Raw genomic sequence first — 23,572 nt, 5'->3', positions numbered from 1 at the left:
GAGAAGGGAGGAGTTGAGCTGGGCTGAGCTGGCTAGGTTGAACTTTTACCTCATTTCGACGTAGGTGCGGAGTGAATAGGTTAAAGCCTTGACATGTTTGGTTTGGGATTGAAGTAAGGTTGGTTTTTATCATGTATATTATATACTGGAAAATTAGTGAATGTTTTTAAATTTATCTACAAATTTTAACTAAATTTTAAAATATTTTTAAAAAATTAAAAAAAAAATGAAAAAACTTTAATAGAGAGAGTGAGAAAGAGAGAGAGTGAGAGAGAGGAGATGAATAAAAAAAAGTAAGCTGCCAATATCCCATATTGGGGTGTTGAAAAAGTTTAATTTTTGTATTGCAAATTAACCCCTTTCGATTCTTATCAGCAAAACTCAACATCTATTTTGACAAATTTTCCCAAACATAATTCTTTTGCACCCTTCTCAACCCAACTCAACTCAACCCCCTCCCTCCCAACCCCATGCGCTAGATCAGGCCTAGCGATGTTCAGATTATAAGCTTGCATGTCAATCTTGTGTATCCACAAACATCTTTGATGTATGTCACATCTTAACTACACCTCTTGTTATTACGATATCTCTCTCGCTTCCTTTTGTACAAATATCAACTGTGTACTTCATAAAATCTCGAAAAAAATTGACATCCGCATGTACTGAAGGTTAATAGCTCAAATATTATGACAAAGAGGTGAATGTGTTTAAATTAGAAAAGAAGCTATTGTAAAAACTACATACTACTGCTGTTTATGCAAATAAATTTGACCACAGTATTCAATTTTCAATTTTGAATCATATGGAGTGATATGGTCATTGGGAACTAAAGTTTGATGGCGTAGAAGCAAGGGTAAGAAGTAAAATAAGGTGGTGCACTCGGGAAGAGGAACCCCACAAACACAAAATGCAATAGCAGCAATTATTAAAAAGGTTCCATGGTTTCAACACATTCAAACCATAGATTCCAAACTAGTACTACTACTTGGTACCCTCTCTGCGTCTGCCATTCTTTTTTCACACTTTGAGTTACCTGTACTCTTGTCTAGACTCATAATTTTTTTTTCAATTTTTATGTTTATTTTAGTACACCACCAACAGTAATATTTTGTATGTGCATCCAATAAATTACAATATCAAAACTCTACATTATTTATATTAGAATTTAGATCCAGTTGTGTAGGTCTCTAAAACCCTCCACTTCCACAATTGTGTATCTTTGAATTGATGAAGCAAATGATCTTGTACAATTGTAGTTAGCAATGAATGACTATTAGTCGTCGCTTCTGCTATCTTCCTCTGTACCCTACAAAACAACCCAAGTTTCAATCACGTTAAACACGCTCCGCTAGCGCTATTCTAATAGCGTCATAAGAGGTTATCAAACTATTTGACAACTTTATCAAATCATCATATATATTAATATTTTATTTTCACTCAATTTTATATCAACTTGGCAACATTCTACTCCGATAATTAGCAACTTTTAATTGTTGCCTATCTGGTCTCTTAAATTAAATTGTAAATGACTTATAAACTAAAAAAGGCATTATTGATATAAACTTTTTGCATTTGTATATGTATTTTAACCATTTTAGGAAGTTTGTCAAGTTTTGGCAACCTTGATAGTCAACCTATTGGCAACCATACAACTCCAATAGATTGGCAACCAAGGGTGTCATTCCATATAAGATTTGGCAACCCCTATTGGAGATGCTCTAATAACGTCAGCGGGAGATAAGTTTTGGTTCGAATGAAGCAATTCTAACAGCACCAGAGGAAGGTACGTTTTTGGTTCTAAACAAACCGAATGTAAGTTTTAGCTTCTTATAATTAGCAAGAGAGGAAGTTATAGCTTCTAATCTTGCTCATACTTAACTTTGGTTGTGGATTGGCCCCCAATATTTACATAAGCAAACACAAACCCGATTGCCTTTCAAATTTAAAAAGTAGAGAAAGTGAGATTGGTGGTGTTGAAAAAAGTCATAACTTCTGATTTCCCCCACACAATAATCTGAGCAAAAGATGCAACAGCTTGAGTACCAAAGAAAATCTACTGCAATATTTGACAACACAATCCCGTTTAACAAGGAAAAATGATTCATAACCTTCCAAGACCCTCTCCTGCCATAAGCCAGGCTCCAGTCAATTTTTTCATCTTATACTTTCCCTCTTTTTTCTTTCCCATATCCCCAAAAAGAACCTCTCTACTCTCTTTATCATCTATACAGATATGTAATCATAGTCATACACATCACAATTCAACATTGTTTGATTTACACATGTGACAATCTTAATTTTCACTCTATTCAGTACTAGTAAAACATTAGCATTACTAAGATTAACACCATCAGTAAACAGTTATTCATTACATCAAATATATCACAAAACTCAGTCAAGAGTTGTACTAGATAGTCTGGATATGATACCACAGCATACATATAACTAGGAACTATTCAAAATTAGGGGAAAAGATTCAAACATTTAACCAAATGACCCGTATTAGTTTCTCTATCAACCTACATTACTCTTAGTATCGTTAGATTTTTGAACAACGTATCGATAAGCAGCAACCTTTCGTTTACGGGAGCCTGTGTTATCGACTGATAACACTAACTTGCCGGCTTCTTTGGAAGTGTATGAGTTATGCACAGCCTCCTCTGCAGTAGCTATCTTCCTTGGCTTTTCAACTGCAATGGTGTAGCCCTTTTCAGCATTAGGCACAAACTCAGCACTGTATTCTAGTTCCCATCCTCCTACTACTATGTCCCAGGTTATTGTTGCACCAGCCTGATGTACATATGTCAAAAGACCACAAGAAATAGCAATTACAATGTGATTAAAACTGCTATAGAAACCATTTACCATGGCTAATGAGATCCATTAGTTAGAACATAGTAGCATTTACACAAATTTCCAGTCAATAAAGAAATGTTGCTTTAAATAATTGATTCAATAAACAAAATGATAAATGCATCAAGCATAGCAGCATGATCAAGAAATTCCCTTTAAGCACATAGATAACTTTTAAATCACATAATAATGAATGGTGGTGTAAACTTTAAGCAAGAAAGTAAGAGCAAGCAAAGTAAAAAAATAAAGTAACCTCAATTCCCTCAATTTGAATGTTCACTTTCTCTCCTCCTTTAACAGCGAACTCAGATGCTGGTTTTGATGGACCATTCTCCAAATCACTGGGTCGACTCAGTCCTCCATACTGAATTGGTACATTCTCTGGCCTAATGTACCTGACCAATGCATTATTACCCATATTAAATCTATGCATAAAATTATTACAAGCTCATTCATGATTCAGATAGTAAAAATCTTCTGAATCATTTTACAAGCAAATCATTGCATATTGGAATGATTACAAGCAACATCATATGCATTAAAGATAGGTATGGACAAAGTAAAATAATTGTAACCAAAACATAACAAAACAAAAGAGCTTACTTGTAAAGAGTCTCTGCAACATTTCCTTCCTTGGAGATTACAAATTTGCTCTTAGTTCTTTGAGTTAAAAATGGACTAAACACAGAATACAGCACACTGAAGTACCATGGCACGTTGATAAATATCTGCACTCAAATACCAAATATAAGTTTAAGAAACACAGATCAAGAATAAACTGACACACAGAAACTTGAATCTATATTAGATAACCTTGCGAGCAACCATTTCTGGATAGTTATCTTGGAACAAAGAAAGGATGTGATTAGAAGCCACCCTTAACTCTCTTTTAGGCATGTCTTTAAGATCAGTCACTTGAATAATAGAGTTAATACCACCAGGCTTGAAATGCAGCAACTTAATGCCTCTTTCAAGAACTTGAACTCTCCACCTCAAGAACTTCTGTAACTTGTCATCATCACCAAAAATCCTCTCATACATATCTTTGTCTCTAAAAATACCATAAGCATTGTAACAAACAGGATGGCCATCTCTATCATAGCCACTCATGTAAGCAACAATCCCTTCAAGTTCTTTAAAATTCAAGTCTTCTTCAACAATACCATCAGCTTCAAACTCTTTTCTCCACTCCAAGCATTTCACCAACATTTGAAAAGATTCTTGAACCCTAAAGTCTCTGGCCCTCAAAAACTTTAGTATAATCACATCAGCTCTTTCTTCATTGCTTAAAAGTTGAATGCCCCACATTGAAACTTGGTCATGAGATTCTTGAAGTTTTTGTTTGAGTTCTTGAAGTGCCTTTCTTTCTGAGGACTTCAAGTGAGTGAGAAAGTATGTGTCTTCTTTAAAAGAAGGTGATCTTAGTGTAGTTGCTTCCATGAAAGAAGCTACAAGGCTTTTCTTCAAGTTTTGGGGTTTTGGAGAAGATTCAAGAAGTGGGTTTTGGAGAGTGGTTGATAAGGGTGAAGATACGGACTCCATTTTTGACATGTTTGTGAAATACCCAGATGAACAAGATTCAAACTTTGAATACACAGAGTGTGAAACCAAAAAACCAGTGCTTAAAAATGTGGTAGATCAAGATAGAATGAAATTTGGCAGGAGGGTGTTTGTAAGGAAGGTTACATATAAATAAGCGTGATATAGAGTTGCAGGAAAAAGCATATGGAGAGAGAGAGAGAGAGATGGGAGCTGTAAAAGTGGAGTACTAGTAGTAGTATAAAATTTTCTTGGTGTTTGTCAGGTTGAGGTGACATGAGTATTGATAGCTGTGTCTTGCCGGGAAGCTAGTTTCAAACCTGCATTTCAACATTACTCTTACATACAGTAAAATATGATCGTGTAATATTTACTTTAAGAAAGTTAGAAAAGCAAATTTAAAAATCCAAATTTGGGCTGAAGTCTATTCAACAGTGATCCGGTGGTGATCAAAATTTAGACCAGTCAGCACTAATCACTAAACAATCAAAATTTAGACCAGTCAGCACTAATCACTAAACAGTACTGATCCAAATTTGGATCACAACTTTTCACTGATATAAATTTGAATCACTTAGTTTAATATAAATTAAAATAATGATTTTGTTCTCTGTAGTTTATGAGATTTTAAATTAATTTTTAATTTTTTAATTATATAATTAATAACATAATATAATTATTAGTTAACAAAATTTATTTCTTAAAATAAAACTTAAAATAATGAGAAAACATAATTTTATTATAATTTCATTGAAGAGTCAGAAGTGCCGGATCCAGAAGTTGAGACTATTTTGATAGATGAAAATACTCGATTCCAAAAATTCATGAACCACCATAGAAAAATAAAAAATAAAGAGGCACATATTACACTTAGAGATGCATTAATTGAGAATTTGTGGGTAGAATATATTAATTCAGAAAATTAGTGTGTATCATTTATCAATGATATTTTGTATGTTAATTATTACAATAAATGTGTTTTTCGTGAATTAAGTGTACAATTTTAATATTTTTATATGTATTAATTTTTTTGATTTAATTAATTTATGAAATGTTATAGAAATTATTAATAATGATTAAACGATAAATTTAAGATAAAATTGCTTAATATGATATTTATCTATACTATACTATTATAAGCGAAACATTTTTTCGTTTGGTCGGTCGGTTAACACCTTCCTAAAATTTATGTTAACACCTTCTAAAATAAAGTTTAAACAAATATAATTTAGTTAAAAAAATTAAATCATGTATATGCTATAACTACAAACTCTATGAATTATTATCCAACTTGATTTCCAATTGTACCCAACTTCTTTCTTATCTCTTTTGTAGGGAAATAAAAACCTTCCAATTTTTTTATAATTCAAATTATAATATAACAGAAAAATTAATAAATCAAGAAAAAAATAATAAAAAAAATTCTAAAAAACAATACCAAATCATCCACATACACCATTACTATTCAAAACTCCCACTTTTAATAATCTGCACATGCGCGAAGCAACCCAAAGTAGGAGGACATTTTAAGATTTTAACTATCTAAATTTTGAATCATTCAATAATATAATACATACAAGATAATACGTAAATATTTTAAATTCATTAATTTCAATAAATATATAATTATTATCTTTTATAAATTATTAAAAAAATTAAATCATGTATCTGATATAACAACAAATTCTATGAATTACTATACAATTTGATTTCTAATCGCACCCAACTTCTTTGTTATCTATTTTGTAGGGAAATAAAAACCTTCCAATTTTTTTTTATAATTCACATTACAATATAACAAAATAATTAATAAATCAAGGAAAACAATAATATTATAAAAACAATACCAAATCATCCACATACACAAATACTATTCAAAACTCCCACTTTTCAACAGTATATGCACCTGGGCGAAGCGACCCAAAGTAGGAGGACATTTTAAGATTTTAACTATCTAATTTTGAATCATTTAATAATAGAATACATACAAGATAATACGTAAATATTTTAACTACATTAATCTCAATAATATATAGTTATTATCTTTTACAAATTATTAAAAAAATTAAATTAATATAATTACAAACTCTATAAATCATTATCCAACTTAAATTATAATCGCACTCAACTTCTTTCTTATCTCTTTTCTAGGAAAACAAAAACCTTCCAAAATTAGATTTAATAATTCAAATTATAATATAAAAAAATAATTAATAAACCATGAAAAAATTTAAAAAACAAAATTACAAAAAATAATACCAAATCATAATTTGGATTAAAGGTGGTAGTCGAAGAAGTTTTGTAAGATCAAAATCTAAAAATGAATTTCAGAGACTAAAAGAGGCAATGCAAGTAAGTAACTCGGTGTTACCCTCTTTATTCCATCTCTCGGGATATTATATCAATCACTTAAAAACAATTTTGAACAGAAGATATCTACATGGAAGACTCAAAATAGATTAGTTATAAATTGACTAAAGCAAAAAAGATACATAAATAGTGAAATTAAATAACTAACCCCACAAAATATCTCAACAGATGAAATTATGTAACAATTTGTCCTTCACGCCTTGAACGACCACAAATTGATATTATGTCATCCATATTAGGTACTTCAATAGAGTTCTTAACACGAAAATTCTTAACATCTTCCAAAAATTTGTCCTATTTATTTTCTCTTAATGACTATAGTTCCATTTTCATAATTATAATATTTTGAGTGTTTTATTTTAAAGTTTAACTATCTAAATTTTGAATCATTTGATATAATACATACAAAATAATATGTAAATATTTAACTTCGTTAATCTCAATAATATATAATTACCGTCTTTTATAAGTTATTCTTAGAAAATAATAAAATTATAAATGGATAACTAGTCCGTGCATCGCACGGGTTATAAGCTAGTATATTATTATATGTAAAAAGTAATTTGGATCAAATATTTGAATCATACTGTTACAATTTGTCAGAAATTTGGATCAATATTTAGATTAGTTAGTGATTCAAATTTAGATTTTTGGATTACAACTGAAGATGGCCTAAGTAGAATTTCGATATGTACCGTAATCGCTAATCATTTTGAGCCTTTGAAGAAAAAGAATCAAGATTAGACTCTCCGCATGGTCTGTTTTCATAAAATTTTACTTCAATTTAAACATGACACCAAATAAATTTAAGTGCATTTCGGTATCCAATATAAAAGTACCAGTATTAAGATTGAAAATTACGATTAGTTTAAAGTTTGTAAACATGTGACCAGATCAAATCAACATCAATGTCATGCAACAACAAAGCAAAGGGCATATTCTGCGGGGTTACACAGGTGAACTCATTCGAGGTGGGTTGGGTTGAAGATAATAAAATAACGCAAATCAACTAGCTCAATTTTTAGAAAATCTACCCGTTAACCTAAAAATATATATACAATCCAACGTTGTCCTTTATAAGTAGTACGGTAAACGAACCGAGCTGTTCGTTAAATTCGTCCGATTTGTTCGAGTTCGAGCTCAATAAACTCGTCTGATAAGTTTATCGAATTCGAGTTCGAACAACATTTCTTGTCCGATAATCTTAACGAACTAAACCGAATTTTTTAGGTGTTCGACTCGAGTCCGGTCGAAGTTCGGTTCGTTCATTAAGCTCGAGTTCAGTTCAAAAAAATAGCATATTTATAATATTATATGTAAAAATAATATATGTAATATTAATAATATATATTAAATATATTTTATAATTATTCCAAATAAATTTTTATTTGTGAAAAAATATATAATTAATATTTTGATATAATTTTTTACTTAAAATAATATTTAAAATCAACTTTTAAAAAATACAAATGATGTTCGCGATCAGTTCGTGTTCGTTCGTGTTTGGTTCGGTTCGATATGTTCACGAACAGTTCGTGTTCGGTTCGAATATTATCGAACTCGGGTTCAAACAAGAAATTTTGTCCGATAAGCTTGTGTTATGCAAGACATGCCTGTACTTTAACAGGACTAAGTCAAATTGACAAAACTAAGTAAGTTGTACTATAATCTTAATTTGTATTTTGTACTTGTACCATTTAAAGTCTCTAAAAATGTCAAAAGAGCAGACTGAAGTATTTTTCTATAAACAGTATCAAGCCTAAGAATTCTATTTGGAAGAAGATCAAGAAGATCATGCCTCAGAAGAATTATGTAGAAGCTTGGAGTTAAATAAATATGTTTCGGGAAAAATGTTTTAAGTCAATTTCTCTACAAGTCACAGATTTAGTGTTATAGAAAATTTTTCGAGAACTCCAAATAACTTATCGAGAAGTCAGGAAATCTATTAAAGAACTCAGAGATATCGACAAGCCAAATTGAAGATATGAAGATTTGAGATATTGACAAATCACTTCTTCACTAGAGAACTAAGAGTTATCGACAAGTCAACATTCATTAGAGAACTCTGAGTTATCGATAAGTCAAATTCCACTAGAGAACTCAGAGATATCGATAAACCAAAATTCATTAGAGAACTCTGACTTATCGACAAGTCAAATTTGACTAGGAAACTCTAAGTTTTCGATAAGTCAATAAGCCACTAGAGAACTCAGAGATATCAATAAGTCTAAGTGAAGATATGAAGACTTGAGATCTCGACAAGCCAAATTCTCTTATAGAGAACTCACGATGTGTTCCCGAATCTAGGGTAGAAAAGAAAAGAATAGAAAATAACCAATTTTCCTTTCTCTCCTAATCTTTCCAAAAGTGGGAAGAAGATTTTGGAGACAAAAATAAAGAAAACTTCTTCCCAAATCTGCAGCTTTCTTTTCCTTTCTTTCATAAAAGTTGTTCGGGAACAAGCTGAAGAAATGTATTCTTTACATTTCTTTTCTTTTCTCTCCAAAAAAAGTTTCTGGAACACAGCGTCAAAGATTTCTACAAGTCAAACTTCCAAGATCTTGATAAGCCAATATACTTATCGAGAGGTCAAGTTCTCTATAGACCAAAATGGAAATCTCGAGGTAAAATCTCAAAGTACAAAATTGCAGACCAGTTCAATATTCAAGATTTACAATCAACAAAAAATTCAACCATCTGGATTGATAAGTCTACAAAAAGCAGCTTGAAGAGTGTGCAAGATCAAGGGTGAAGATTAACTGACAAAGGAAGATCAAAGTTAATACAATATGCAAAGATATGCTAAGCCAGAAATGGAAGATATGCTCTTCCTTAAATGGAAGTGACAAATGACAGTTTACTAAAGTTAATAGCATGTCTTATTATACACTTTGTAAACCAGCAGTTAACTAAATTATAAAGTTAACACTGGTCATTTGTTAGTTGTAACAATGTAGATCAGGAACTCTTGTATTCTCTCAAGATTAAAGCTAAGCTATTTATCAACAAAAAGCCTATAAATTTTGTAGCAAAATATTCTTATTTTAATATAAAATTAAGTGAATTTTGAAAAGATCTGTGTTCTTTATCATTGCATATTTAATTTCTGCATGAACATATTTCACTACAACAATTGATTTACTTTGTTCACAATCAAAATCGTTCAAGAAAAGCATAAAAACACAAAAGCACATTCACCCCCTACGTGTGTAATTCATTACCTAACAAGTGGTATCATAGCAAAATATGAAAGTAAACAGATTCAAGGTCTTGGAAGAATGAATACACAGAAAATCAGTAGCATCAAAATTCCTATCTTTGACAAAGCTAACTACACTCTTTGGAAAAAGAAAATGTTGTTGTTTATCAGAATGGCCAATCCACTCTATATTCAGATTCTAAAAAATGGGCCCTTCACTCCTAGGGTTAGAGTTGAAGAATCAACAGATGGTGATATGGTCATTCCAGCTCATTATGCTCCAAAAGACCCTTATAAGTATACTGAGCCTGAAAAAGAGAAAGTTTCCCTGGATAGTGGCTTTCAACTGATATTGATAGAATCACTTGACAATGTAATGTACAACAACATTGTCAACTGTGACACTGCCAAACAAATCTGGGAAAAAATTGAAATACTCTGTGAGGGAACTGAAGAAGTTAGATCTAATCAAAGAAGGATACTGATTTCATAATATGAGGGTTTCATGGTCAAGCCAAAAGAAAGTATCACTGATGTGTTTGAAAGGTTCAATAAGCTGATAAATGACTTACAGCTCCATGACAAATACTATCAAGCTGAAGAAGTGAACTTGAAGTTTTTGCTCACACTCCCTGATCATTTGGAACAGAAAATCTCAGCAATCAGAGAAGGGAGAGATCTAAGCAGAATAACACTTGAAGTTCTTTATGGAATCTTGAAAACTTATTAATTAGAAATAATTCAAAGAAAATCATTAAGAACTGGACAATGGCATGTTGTAGATGGTTCAAGTGCTCTAATTGTCAATAAAAGTCAGACCTCTAATGATGATCCAAGATCTCAAACTCTAGTTGCCTTAACAAGTGAGCAAAGAAAAAATGATTCACAAGAACAGGTCATTCTGGAACTGGAAGAAGATGAGTTCTACACCTTGGATGAACTTGATGAGCTTGATCAGTCAATGGCCTATATGGCAAGAAAGTTCTCTAACATTAGAGTAATGAAACCAAGATTCTTCAAGGGTAAAGGACAATCTTTCAACAAAGACAGCAGCTGAAAAGGAAAAGGGAAGTACACACCTGATAGCAAAAATGGTTACAAAACTGGATCTGTTCACAGATCAAAGATAAGGTGCTTCAACTGTGATGAACTAGGCCATTTTGCTACAGAATACAGGAAACCCAAGAAAGCAAAGAAGGACAAAGCTTATCTTGAACTGGAAGCAAAGTATGAAGCTCTTCTGAAGAAACAGCAAAGCAAAGCTTATATTGTAGAGAGAAAAAGTTGGGATGATTCTGATAATGATGAAGATGAGGAAGTTGGAAATTATGTTTTAATGGTCTTGGAGCAAGGAGAATCATCCTCATCAAAATCACAAGTATCAACTCTCACTACCATTGATTTAAATATGAGTCAATATAAGGAAACTATAGAAAAGATGAGCATAGAAATGTTTCACAGACATACAAGTATGGTTGCTGCTAATGAAGAAGTTAACAGACTGAAAAAGATAAATGAGAAACTTGAAAGTGAGAAACAAGAAGCTGAATGGTTGTTGGTGGAGCTTGAAACTGTAAGACAAGAAAATGCATATCTGAAGAACAAGCTCAAGTGTGCAAGTGAAATTGAAGCAGTGCTAAGGGAGAAGCTGAAAAAGAATGAAGTTAAATTAAAATCCTTCAAGAATGCATCTGAGTTAATTGGACAGTACCATGAGAAAAATAAGCCATGTGCAAACATTGCTATTGGTCTTGACTATGATGCCTTGAACAACAAAAAAAAAGATATAGGTGACAAAGGAAAAGCAATAGAAAATGAAAATGTTCCAACTATGCTGAAAAAGGTTGTATCTCCTATGTTCAAGGCATGTAAAGTAAATTTCAGTAAAGAAGAGTTGATTATCAAGCAAGAAATTATTGATGAAGATAAAGAGAAGAAAAATACAAAAGCAACTCCATCTTCCAAAGCTGAAGAGAAACTCATGGACAAACAAAGTTCTAAGACACATGTCAAAGAGACCAAGACTGAAGATGCAAGAAAGAAGAAGAAAAATATAAATGGGAAAATTGGGATAAACAAAAGCAATAATTTTGGTTATGTTGCAGATGCTCCAAGAACGAAGTGTGAAAAATGTGGCTCTGTAAATCATCTAACTCACCTTTATAAAAAGGTTGTTAGAAAACCAGCTAAAGGAGCCTGTAAATACAATGAAGCAGATGCAAATGATCCCTACTCATTCTCTGACAAGTTTGACTGTATCCCTTGCAACTTAAAAGTGATGAAAAGTGTCGCAAACTAAGAGTAAACTTCAAGAAAACAAAAATTGGGTCTACAACAAATATGGAAAATGCACAACAGTCATTGAATTCTATTTTATCTGAAATAACTCATTCTACTTCTGCTAAATCAGTTAACAAGAAGAAAGTACCCAACACGGCTTGGGTTGCTAAACACACTTAAAACTCATTGTGTGCAGGGCAAAGTGAAGAAGGTCATATGGATTATTGACAGTGGATGTTCCAGACATATGATAGGTGATAAGGCCCTGCTATCATAGTTTGAGGAGAAGGTTGTCCCTTTGGTGACCTTTGGAGACAACATCAAATGATTCACAATGGGATATGGCAAGATTATTTCCGAAAATGTTGTCATTGATGATGTAGCAATGGTAACTGGTCTTGAAGTGAATCTTCTTAGTGTTAGCCAATTTGCAGACAAAGATTTTGAAGTCCTATTCAACAAAGAAGAATGCACTTTTATCAGCAAGAAAACTGGTGAAGTTGCTCTGAAAGGATCAAGGAAAGGGAGCTTTTTTTTATAGACTTGGACTCAACAAATAAAGATGGAATTTGTTGCTTCTACATCAAGGCATCAGAAGAACAAAGCAAGCTATGACATAAGAAGTTGTCTCACTTGAATTTCAAGGCAATTAACACCTTGGTCAAAAAGGAGTTAGTAAGAGACATGCCTAAACTGGAGTTTGCTCAAGTTGAAGTTTGTGAAGCTTGTTAGAAAGGAAAAATGAAAAGATCAAGTCACAAGTCAAAAACTGTGAATTCTATAAGTGCACCATTACAACTCATTCACATGGACTTGTTTGGACCAGTAAATGTCTTATCAATTTCAAGAAACAAATATGCACTTGTGATGGTGGATGATTTTTTCAAGATACATTTGGATAGAGTTCATACACTCTAAGGATGAGACTTCACGCATCATAATTGAGCACATCAAGAAGATAGAAAAATAGGCTGAAGATTGTAATTGTGTAAAAAGATTGAGAAGTGACAATGGAACAGAATTCAGAAATGCAACATTGAATGAATTCTACAAAAACAAAGGCATTGTTCAAGAATTTTCAGCTGCTAGAACACCTCAACAAAATGGAATAGTTAAAAGGAAGAATAGAACATTAGTTGAAGTTTCTAGAACAATGCTGCAAGATGCCAAGTTGCCAACAAGTTTCTGGGAAGAGGTTGTTAACACTACATATTACACTCAGAACAAATATCTCATTAATAAGGCACATGGAAAATCATAATACTCAATCATGTCTAAGAGAAAGCCTACTGTAAAACATCTTCATGTGTTTGGAAGCAAGTCTAACATTTTGAAAGACAACTCTGAATATGTGGAAACATTTGACTCAAAAGTGTTTGAAGCAATTTTTCTGGGATATTCATTGGAGAGAACTGCCTACAAGGTCTATGTGATGGATCAAAAGAAGATTATGGAAAGCACATATGTGACTTTTGATGATGACAAGTGTCCAGGCTTGGAATGCCTTGATGAAAGTGAAGCTGAAGCCCTTGTATTTGAAAACCTCAACATTGATAGTGATTCTGATGGAAAAGAGGAAGTTGATGCACAACAGATGATAAATGAAGAGACTACTCAACAGGAAAATCATGGGAATGGAAGCTCATCTCAAACACCTGAATTTGATAGCACAAACTCAGGGGGGGAAAGAGAAGAAGGATCTAGCAGTCATACCAATAATGAAGAAAATGATGAAGGCATAAGTCAACAAACTCATACAAGGAAGTGGGATAGAAGTCATACTAGATAAACAATTATTGGTGACCCTGTTAGGCCTCAATGATACTATAGAAGGGGGTTGAATATAGTATCTACAATCAATTCGATTATAAACACAAGTATGTAACAGAAAACAAGTTTATTCAATATATCAAACTCTGTTACAGTAGGCTTAATCTACTCTCTCAGTGATTATGATATCACTAAGAGTTGTTAGGGTTACAATGAATAATATTCTCATGAATGATAACACATATAGTGTAAACCCTAATCTGTGTTTATAAACTACACAGTTACAAGATATCTCATAATTGATATGATATGTTCCGTTTCCGAAAATACATCAATTAGAGATTATCTACTGTAGTCCTTTAGTTGTACAACTCTCCAAGCATATCTTCTTTTGTTTAATCCAGATCCCCTCCTGTAAATCAGCCGTTTTTCATCCCTGAAGTGTATCTGCACTTAAGTTCTGATGTAAGTCCTGATGGCTTAAGTTCTGATAACAACCTGTCTTCAGTAAGTTCTGATTTCCAGTTAAGTTCTGATAGTAAGTTCTGAAACTAAATAAATCAGATTAGACATAACATCACAAATATATCTAACAATCTCCCCAACTTGTAAATTATAAAAATATACAAGTTTATAGATTTGATGATGTCAAAAACATTTAAGTACAAATGCAATGAGAGTTTATATATACAACTAAATACAACTTACAGTTCATGCAGCTTTTACCAAATTCACTGAATCAGCCTGAATCCATAATGATTCCTTACAAAGTCTAATACCAGCTTGTCTCTACATTTCTTTTAACTTCAAGTAACTGAGCTTTGACTTGCTGCAGTTCTTCATCTTCAGTATCACCAATCTGATATATGGCAGCTCTGAGTGCAGAAATTGGATTTCTTTCAAGTCCATCTCCCAGTATGATTACCCTTAGATGTGTAGAATCTTCATTATAGCATAAGCATCTTCCTTTCAGAATTACTTCTACCTTAGCAGAATTCTTCCTCATAGGAATTTCTCTTCCATCATCCTCAGTCATCATTGGAGTATACTCTGTCATTCTTGCACCAGAAATTCTGAGTAAATCTCTTATTGTCTTCAGAATATATTCTGACCATTTCCTGATAACATCAGAATTTACCTCCAGTAGATAATGAATATATTGGAGCTCTTTGACAGATTTCTTCAGCACATCAGAGTTAGATAATCTATTAAGTTCTTCCATCAATCAGAAATAAGATCAATTTCTCTTTTTCTTCATAACCATCATGAGTATCCATCACTACTTGAGCAGGAAGCACTTTGTCAAGGTGCTTCTGTGTGATCTCTTCATATGGCTTGTCAGTCAATGTGAATGGATCTCTAATATCAACTTCTATCCCAATCTGGAATTTCTCTCTGTCAGAACCTAATCCATAGGTGTCTCTAGCTTGCTTGGCTTTTACCCCAAATGCTGCAAGTTGATTCAACATCTGATTTGTCTTAGGCTGAACTCGAATAGACTTTTTCCATAGCAGATTCTTCTTGTCGTCTAATGTTAAGATGTCTATGTCAACTTGAGTAGTGTCAGAGGTTGATGTTTTGATGAATTGGTCAGGATTTGCAGTTTCATCTGTAGCTTGCTGTTCTGAAATATCTTCAGGATTTATTAAGTTCTGAACTTCTTCACTCTGAACAACTTGAGCTATGTCAGAGGTTGTCTTAGATTCTTCTTTCATCCTCTTTCTCTTCAGAGTTTTAACTGTTTCATCTTCAGCAGCAATATCATCAAAGACTTGAACCATCTTGCACACGTGATCCATCAGAATTTGAGGAATCTTCATCTTCTGTTTCTTGACTGTCTCCCCAACTTTTCCTTTTCCCTTGTCTTTGGGATCAGTAGTAGTTTGAGATCTAGTCCTTGATCTAGGAATCTCTGTGGCAGATCTTTTTCTTATCACAATCCCCTTTTCTTTTGGCCTTGGTGGCTTTTTAGCATCAGAAGCTTTTGACTTGGGTTTGCTTTTCTCAGCAGCAAATTTAGCCTCTTCTTCTCTTAATTCCTCTAAATCCAATCCTGGATTATCCTTAAGGAATAGTCTCTTGGCCAATTCTTCACCAACATATTGAATTTTGGGATCTTTGTAGAAGAATGTTACTTTCTTTCCTTTGAATTTCAAAGTCTGCAAAAACTTCTGTGACTCTTGGCTTCCAGCTTGGACTATCACATCATAAGTAGTTGTCAGAACTTGATCATCAATATTTGAAGTATCAGCATTTGTGATCAACAAAGGAACATCCTGATCTGTTGGCTTCTTTCATTCCTTATTTCTCCCTTGCATAGCAGATCTATCAGAGTTCTTACTACCAGACATTCTCTGATGAGAACTTGTCTGTTGAGTGGGAATTCTGCTCAGCTGCTTCCCTTGACTTTGACCTCCACTCTTTTCAGAGTTTCCCTGGTCATCTCCATGATCATCCTTTTTCTTCAGTGTTTGGCTTGGTGAGCATTTGGACTTAACTACATTCTCCCCCTTTTTGGCATCATTTGCCAGGAGTAGAGAAAGAAGGAGTTCCACTGAAGATTGGGTCTCATTTAACTGAGTCTGTTGAGCAGCTTGATTTTGTAATACCTCATCCAGTTGGGCCTGCAGCTTGGCTTGAACAAGCTCAATAGCATCCACTTTTTCTTGAATTGGTATGATAAACCTCTTCTTGTCTAGATCTTGCATCATGGATAGCTTATCAATTGTTTCCTAAAGTTTATCAACCTTTGCATGAGTCTTGGAGTGTTGACCTTATAGAGGTCTTGTACTGAGAGCAGTGACCTTTAGTTGATGCTTGAAGTCAGAACTTGTCAGCAACTCATCAGCTTTTGAAACATGTTCTGTCAAAACATGAGGGCTGGGAATAAATCAGTATCATTCCATTTAAGCATCCACTCAGCCCCTCTAAAGGTTTCCTCCCATGGAACTGGAGCAGCCTCTTCCTCAAACTGGAATAATGCCTCTTTTCCTGTAGGCACTGGAGTGTTTACTGGAGCCGACTCTCTAGAACTTGCTAGAATCTCCTCATCTTCAGATAACACCAATGTGTGTGTGGTTATAGGAGACTCTGAAGCAGTTTCAGCTTTGTCTAAATTCTTATCTTCAGTTCCAAGATCAAGAATTGGTGTTGTTAGTATCTCAGCCTGTAAAATTGGAGAAGTAACAGGAGTTGACTATTTTGTAGTTGGAGCTTCCAGATATAGAACAGTAGGTATATTCAAATTATGAATATCTATTTCAGGACTTGTCTCTTGTTCTTCAACATCATCTGTAGCTTTGATTGGAGAGCGAGGTGGAGAAATCACAGATTCTTGTACAGGTTCTGATCTGTGGACTTCAGGAATTTCAGATTCCTTAATCAGAACTTCTTCAGCTGCTGGAAGGGCTTCAATCACAATAGGTTCTGATGAGATCAGAGATTCCTAATCCCCTTCCTCAGCATCTTCAGCATCCTCAGATTGAGTTTGTGCAATATGCACACCTGCTCTCATCTTCCTCAATTTTTATTTTCTAGATGGAGGGGTGACATGATCTGTATCAGAATGTGAAGACCTCTTTCTTTTCTGAATGCCAAAAGCTTCAGTTGTTTTCTCCTTCTGAAGAGTTGACTCTTCAGCTTCTTCTGCCACAGGTCATAAAGTCTGATGTATGAGAACAAAAACTACACAGATTTTGAGAAAGAACCTGAAACCATTCCAAGTTCATTTACCAGTCTTGTAAAAGTAGCTTCACATAGTGGTTTTGTGAAGATATCTGCTAGTTGTTGATCTGTTGGAACAAAATGCAATTCCACTGTACCTTCCATCACATGTTCCCTTATGAAATGGTACATTATGCTGATGTGCTTTGTCATTGAGTGTTGAACTGGATTTTCTGTCATAGCAATAGCACTTTAATTATCACAATAAATAGGTATTTTAGAAAATTATAACCCATAGTCTAGTAACCGAGTCTTCATCCCAAGAATCTGTGCACAACAGCTTCCTGCATCAATATATTATGCTTCTGCAGTTGATGTGGAAACTGATTTCTGTTTCTTGCTAAACCAAGAAACCAATCTGCCTCCAAGAAATTGGTAGCTTCCACTAGTGATTTACCTGTCTATTTTGCATCCTGTAAAATATGCATCTGAGTAACCTATTAGCTTAACATCTGATTCCCTAGGATACCACATTCCTAGATCAGCTGTACCCTTTAGATACTTGAAAATTTTTTTTCACAGCTATTAGATGAGGTTCTCTTGGATCAGCCTGAAATCTTGCACAGAGACAGGTAGCATACATGATATCTGGTCTACTTGTAGTTAAATAGAGTAAAGAGCCAATTATACCTCTGTAGTTAGTAATATCTACTGATGCTCCAGTATCTTTATCTAACTTAGTGGCAGTGGCCATGGGATTTGATGCAGTAGAACTGTCTTGCATTCCAAATTTCTTGAGTAAGTTTCTGGTGTACTTGGTTTGACTGATAAAAGTACCTTCTTCAATTTGTTTGACTTGAAGTCCCAGAAAATAACTTAACTCTCCCATCATACTCATTTGATATCTTGACTGCATTAACTTGGAAAATCGTTCACAAAGTTTTATATTTGTAGAGCCAAAGATGATATCATCAACAAATATCTGTACCAAAAGTAAGTCATTTCCATGGTTGAGATAAAATAAAGTCTTGTTAATTGTACCTCTGTGAAATCCACTTTTCAGAAGAAATTGAGCTAAAGTCTCATACCATGCTCTTGGAGCTTTCTTAAGGCCATAAAGTGCTTTGTCAAGCCTGTAGACATGATTTGAAAATTTTGGATCTACAAAGCCTGGAGGTTGTTCAACATATACCTCTTCTTCCAATTCTCCATTGAGAAAAGCACTTTTCACATCCATTTGAAAGATTTTAAACTTCTTGTGAGCAGCATAAGCCAAAAAGATTCTTATGGCTTCCAATCTATCAACTGGAGCAAATGTTTCATCATAGTCAATACCCTCTTGTTGAGAGTAACCTTTAGCAACAAGCCTTGCTTTGTTTCTTGTAATTATGTCATCACTGTCAGTTTTATTTCTGAACACCCATTTTGTACCGATAATTGTTATGTCCTTTGGTCTTGGTACTAGGGTCCAGACTTTATTTCTTTCAAATTCATTTAACTCTTCCTGCATTGCTTGCACCCAATCATCATCTTGAAGAGCTTCTTCCACTTTCTTTGGTTCAGTCTGAGATAGAAATGAATGATAGAGACATTCATTTATTGTTGTTGTTCTAGTTCTGACACCTGGTTCAGGACTCCAATTATTAAGTCAGGTGTGTGTTATTTAGTCCACTTCCTTGTAGATGGAAGTTGATATCTAGAACTGGATCCTCCCCCATGATCCATGCCGTCTCCATCAGCATTTTCAGATGCTCCCCCTGAAGTTATGCTCTCTGAGATTCCAGAATTTGAGTTGGATCCTTCAGGAATTGAAGAATTAGAGTTTCCAGAATTGTCAGAATTTGGCTCATCAGAACTTGATGAATCAGAACTTGAAGAGCCAGTGACTGGTTCTGATGCTTCTCGAGAGTCTTGAGATGTGGTATGATCATCAGCTTGCTCCCCCTAAACAGGTGCATTTTCCTTTGGAGCAGTTACCATACTATCAATGACATCAGAATTTAACCCGTCAGAACTTACAGGATAAGGATTTAGGTCATCGGAATTTACATAATCAGAATTTACATCTTTATTTTCAAATCTCAGCTGATCATGATCATTGAAATCTTCAAGTCCAGTAATCTTTTTATCATCAAAAGATAAATTGATAGATTCTATGACAACCCTTGTTCTTAAATTGTAGACACTGAAGGCTTTTGTGGAAAGTGGATATCCAACAAAAATTCCTTCATCAACTTTTAGATCAAATTTTGACAGCTGTTCAGGATGAGTCTTAAGAACAAAATACTTGCATCCAAATACATGAAAGTGTTTCAGATTTGGCTTCTTTTTCTTCACCATCTCATAGGGTGTTTTTTCATGCTTGTTTATGAGTGTAGCATTCTGTGTAAAATAAGCAGTCTGCACAGCTTCAGCCCAAAAATAGGTTGGTAGCTTTGCTTCATCAAGCATAGTTCGTGCAACTTCAATAAGAGTCTTGTTCTTTCTTTCTACAACTCCATTTTGCTGTGGAGTTCCAGGTACAGAAAATTCCTGCTTTATTCCTTGCTCTTTGCAGAACTCTTCCATTATTGAATTCTTGAACTCAGTGCCATTATCACTTCTTATTATTTTAACAGAATCTTTGACTAACTTATCCAGCTGTCTGACATGATCAGTTAGAGTAGATACAGTTTCATTCTTCTTGTGCAAGAAATACACCCAAGTGTATCTTGTGAATTCATCCACTATAACCATAGCATATTTCTTCTTTGCAATAGACATGACATTGACTGGACCAAATAGATCAATATGTAGTAAGTGATAAGGCTCAAGAATTGAGGATTCAGTTTTGCTCTTGAATGAAGATTTTCTTTGTTTTGGCTTTTGACATGAGTCACAAAGACCATCAGGAGCAAATATTGATTTTGGAAGTCCTCTCACAAGATCTTTCTTTACTAGCTCATTTATGTTGTTGAAATTTAAATGAGAGAGTCTCTTGTGCCAATTCCAGCTTTCTGCAATTGATGCTCTGCTTAACAGACAGATTGCAGAACCATCAGAATTTGTTGAAAGTCTGGCTTCATATATGTTACCATGTCTGTAACCTTTCAGAACCACTTTGCCTGTAGAATTACTTACAACTTCACAGTGTTCTTCAAAAAAATCCACATGATAATCTCTGTCACAGTTTTGACTGACACTTAGCAGATTGTGTTTAAGTCCTGACACAAGAGCTTCAATTATGACATTCCCAAGATTGATATTTCCATATCCCAGAGACTTTCCCATGTTGCCATCTCCATAAGAAACTCCTGGGCCAGCTTTTTCCACAAAGTCTGATAGCAGGGCTTTATTTCCAGTCATATGTCCTGAACATCCACTGTCCAAAACCAGGATATTTTTCCTGTTGCCCTGCAATCACAAAGACCACTATTGATTAGTTTTAAGGACCCATAATTGCTTGGATCCTTTGGCCTTGTTAAGTTTGTTAGCATTTACAGTGGATTTAGTTTCAGAGTTTATGCTAACATGTTTTTTATCAGACTTTGCATCAGAATTTACACTAAAAGAAATTACACTAATTTTCTTAAAAGAAGGTTTTATTTCATAATAATCGTAGTACAAACTATGATATTCCTTACAAGTATAAATAGAATGGCATAAACTACCACAATGAAAACAAGGATTTTGTGGTTTAAACCTAACAGGCTGACTTTTAACTCCTAATCTAGGAGGTAAAGAGTTTATATCTTTATTTTTCCTGCAAAAAGAAGCAAGATGGTTAGAGTTTCCACAATTATAGCATTTCTTTCTAGGAGCATTAGGAACAGGCATATAATTATTACTTTTATTCACACCTTCCTTTCCATTCATATTTTTCCTAACTTTATTTACGTTGTTCACATTTTTAATCTCTTTCAACTTATACTTAAGCTGCTTCTTTGTCATTAAGCCAATGTTTACCAAAGCTGGTTTATCCTGTTTTAATTTGTCAGAAGTTGACTTTTCTTTGACTTCTGTTTTAGAGTCTTTCTTCTCTTCATAATCAGACACAACAGTTTTTACAACAAATTTAACAGGATTTACCTTTGGCTTTTCAGTCTGTTTGATAACAATTGGCTTAATTGGAAAAGTCCCTTTCTCACTTTACCATCTTTATAACCTAGCCCCTCTTTCCAGTTTCCAGTACTTAGAATATTCTGAGTTGTTCTGCCTGAGTTAGTCCAAGTCCTGATGATTTCTCTTTCTTTTTCTAATTCAGTTTTTAGATAATCATTCTGTTTAAGCAATTCATTCTTAACATACACAACATTATCTCTCTCTGTCTGAATAGTATTCATCTTGACTAACTCTTCTTCAAGATAGCTATTTCTGTTTTTGTAATTTAGATTTTCAGATTTTAATCTTTCATTCTCTAAAGTCTGATCTCTATAGCTAATATAAATGTTTTTCATAAATAATCTCAACTCAATAATATTTTCTGTATCAAAAGCAAGAGTTGATAGAGGTACCTTTAGTTCGGCAACATCAGAACTATTATCAGCATTTGCCATTAAGGCATAGTTCACCTCTTCTTCAGATTCTGAAGTGTCTGCCCAGTTTTTCTTCTTTGTGATAAGTGCCTGGCCTTTATCACCTTTTCCTTTCTTACAATCAGGAGAGATGTGGCCTCTTTCACCACAATTGTAGCATTTGACATTATAATTGTCTCCTCTGTCAGACTTTCCTCCTTTGCCTTCAGTCTTTCTGAACCCTTTCTTATCATAACTTCCACCTTTTCTGGAAAACTTCTTACCCCTTTTAAATTTCTTGTAGGCTATCTTTGTGATACCCTTCACCATAAGAGCACACAGTTGTATCATCTCTGCATCAACATCCACTTCAGATAAATTTTCAGGTTCTGAATCATCATCATCAGAATCTGATGACTCTGAATCAGACTGTATGATGAGAGCCTTTCCTTTTGCCTTCCTAGAGACAATTGGCTTTTCTTCAGTCTTTAAAACAACTGTCATAGACTTCCCTCTATGCCTCTTCTTTCTTTGCTCCATCTCAAGTTCATGAGTCTTGAGCATCCCATAGATTTCATCAAGAGACATATCAACAATTTCATTGTCGTCTCTTATTATAGTAGCTTTCAAATCCCACTTTTCAGGAAGATCTAGTAGGAAATTCAGATTTGAATCTTCTGGATCATATTCCTTATCCACTAGTGACAGATCATTCAACAGCTTTGTGAATCTGTCATATATATCAGTTAGTGACTCATCAGATTTTGAGTCAAAGTGTTCATACTCCTGTGTGAGTATTGTCTTCCTGTTCTTTTTGATGGCATTGGTTCCTTGACATCTCACTTCGAATGCATCCCATATTTCTTTTGCAGTCTTGCATCCAATCACCCTGTTTGACATGATATTGTCAAGTGCACTATGAAGCAAGTGTCTTACTTTTGCATCCTTGCCTAGTGAAGAGATGTCTTCAGTGGTGAGTTCACTCTTTTCTTTGGGAATCATCTTCTCTGGCTCATTCCCAACTACAACAGAAAGCTTTGTGGGCTTGTGTGGACCATCATAAATTATGTCTAAATATTCTGGATCTGTAGTTTCCAGAAACATGGCCATCTTCACACTCCATACAGGGTACTCAGACACCCTGAGCATGGGAACCCTGATGGTTTCATATCTACTGGTGTTTTGAATGAGTTGAACCTTTGCAGTTTCTTGGGGTTCTTGTGTTTTTTATTGATCAGACATGATTGATTGTTTGTTTGGATCTTAACTGTTTGTAAGCTTAACAGATTGGCTCTGATACCACTTGTTAGGCCTCAATGATACTATAGAAGGGGGTTGAATATAGTATCTACAATCAATTCGATTATAAACATAAGTATGTAACAGAAAACAAGTTTATTCAATA

General features: G+C 34.0%; 1 protein-coding gene across 1 annotated transcript; it reads right to left on the bottom strand.

Moving 5' to 3' along the window:
* Positions 1 to 2,350: 2,350 nt before the first annotated feature.
* LOC141693999 (patellin-6-like) lies at positions 2,351 to 4,699 on the bottom strand. The gene is made up of 4 exons (XM_074499202.1): positions 3,667 to 4,699; positions 3,457 to 3,581; positions 3,107 to 3,248; positions 2,351 to 2,790 (listed from the first exon to the last, which is right to left on the bottom strand). Exons 1-4 carry the CDS (start codon positions 4,402 to 4,404, stop codon positions 2,515 to 2,517), a joined length of 1,281 nt encoding a protein of 426 aa, XP_074355303.1. The 5' UTR covers positions 4,405 to 4,699; the 3' UTR covers positions 2,351 to 2,514.
* Positions 4,700 to 23,572: the final 18,873 nt, after the last annotated feature.

Source organism: Apium graveolens, chromosome 10, assembly GCF_009905375.1.
Source record: "Apium graveolens cultivar Ventura chromosome 10, ASM990537v1, whole genome shotgun sequence".
NCBI lineage: Eukaryota > Viridiplantae > Streptophyta > Magnoliopsida > Apiales > Apiaceae > Apium > Apium graveolens.
The sequence above is the reverse complement of the archived record's forward strand: the minus strand, read 5'-3'. Positions and strand labels throughout refer to the sequence as shown.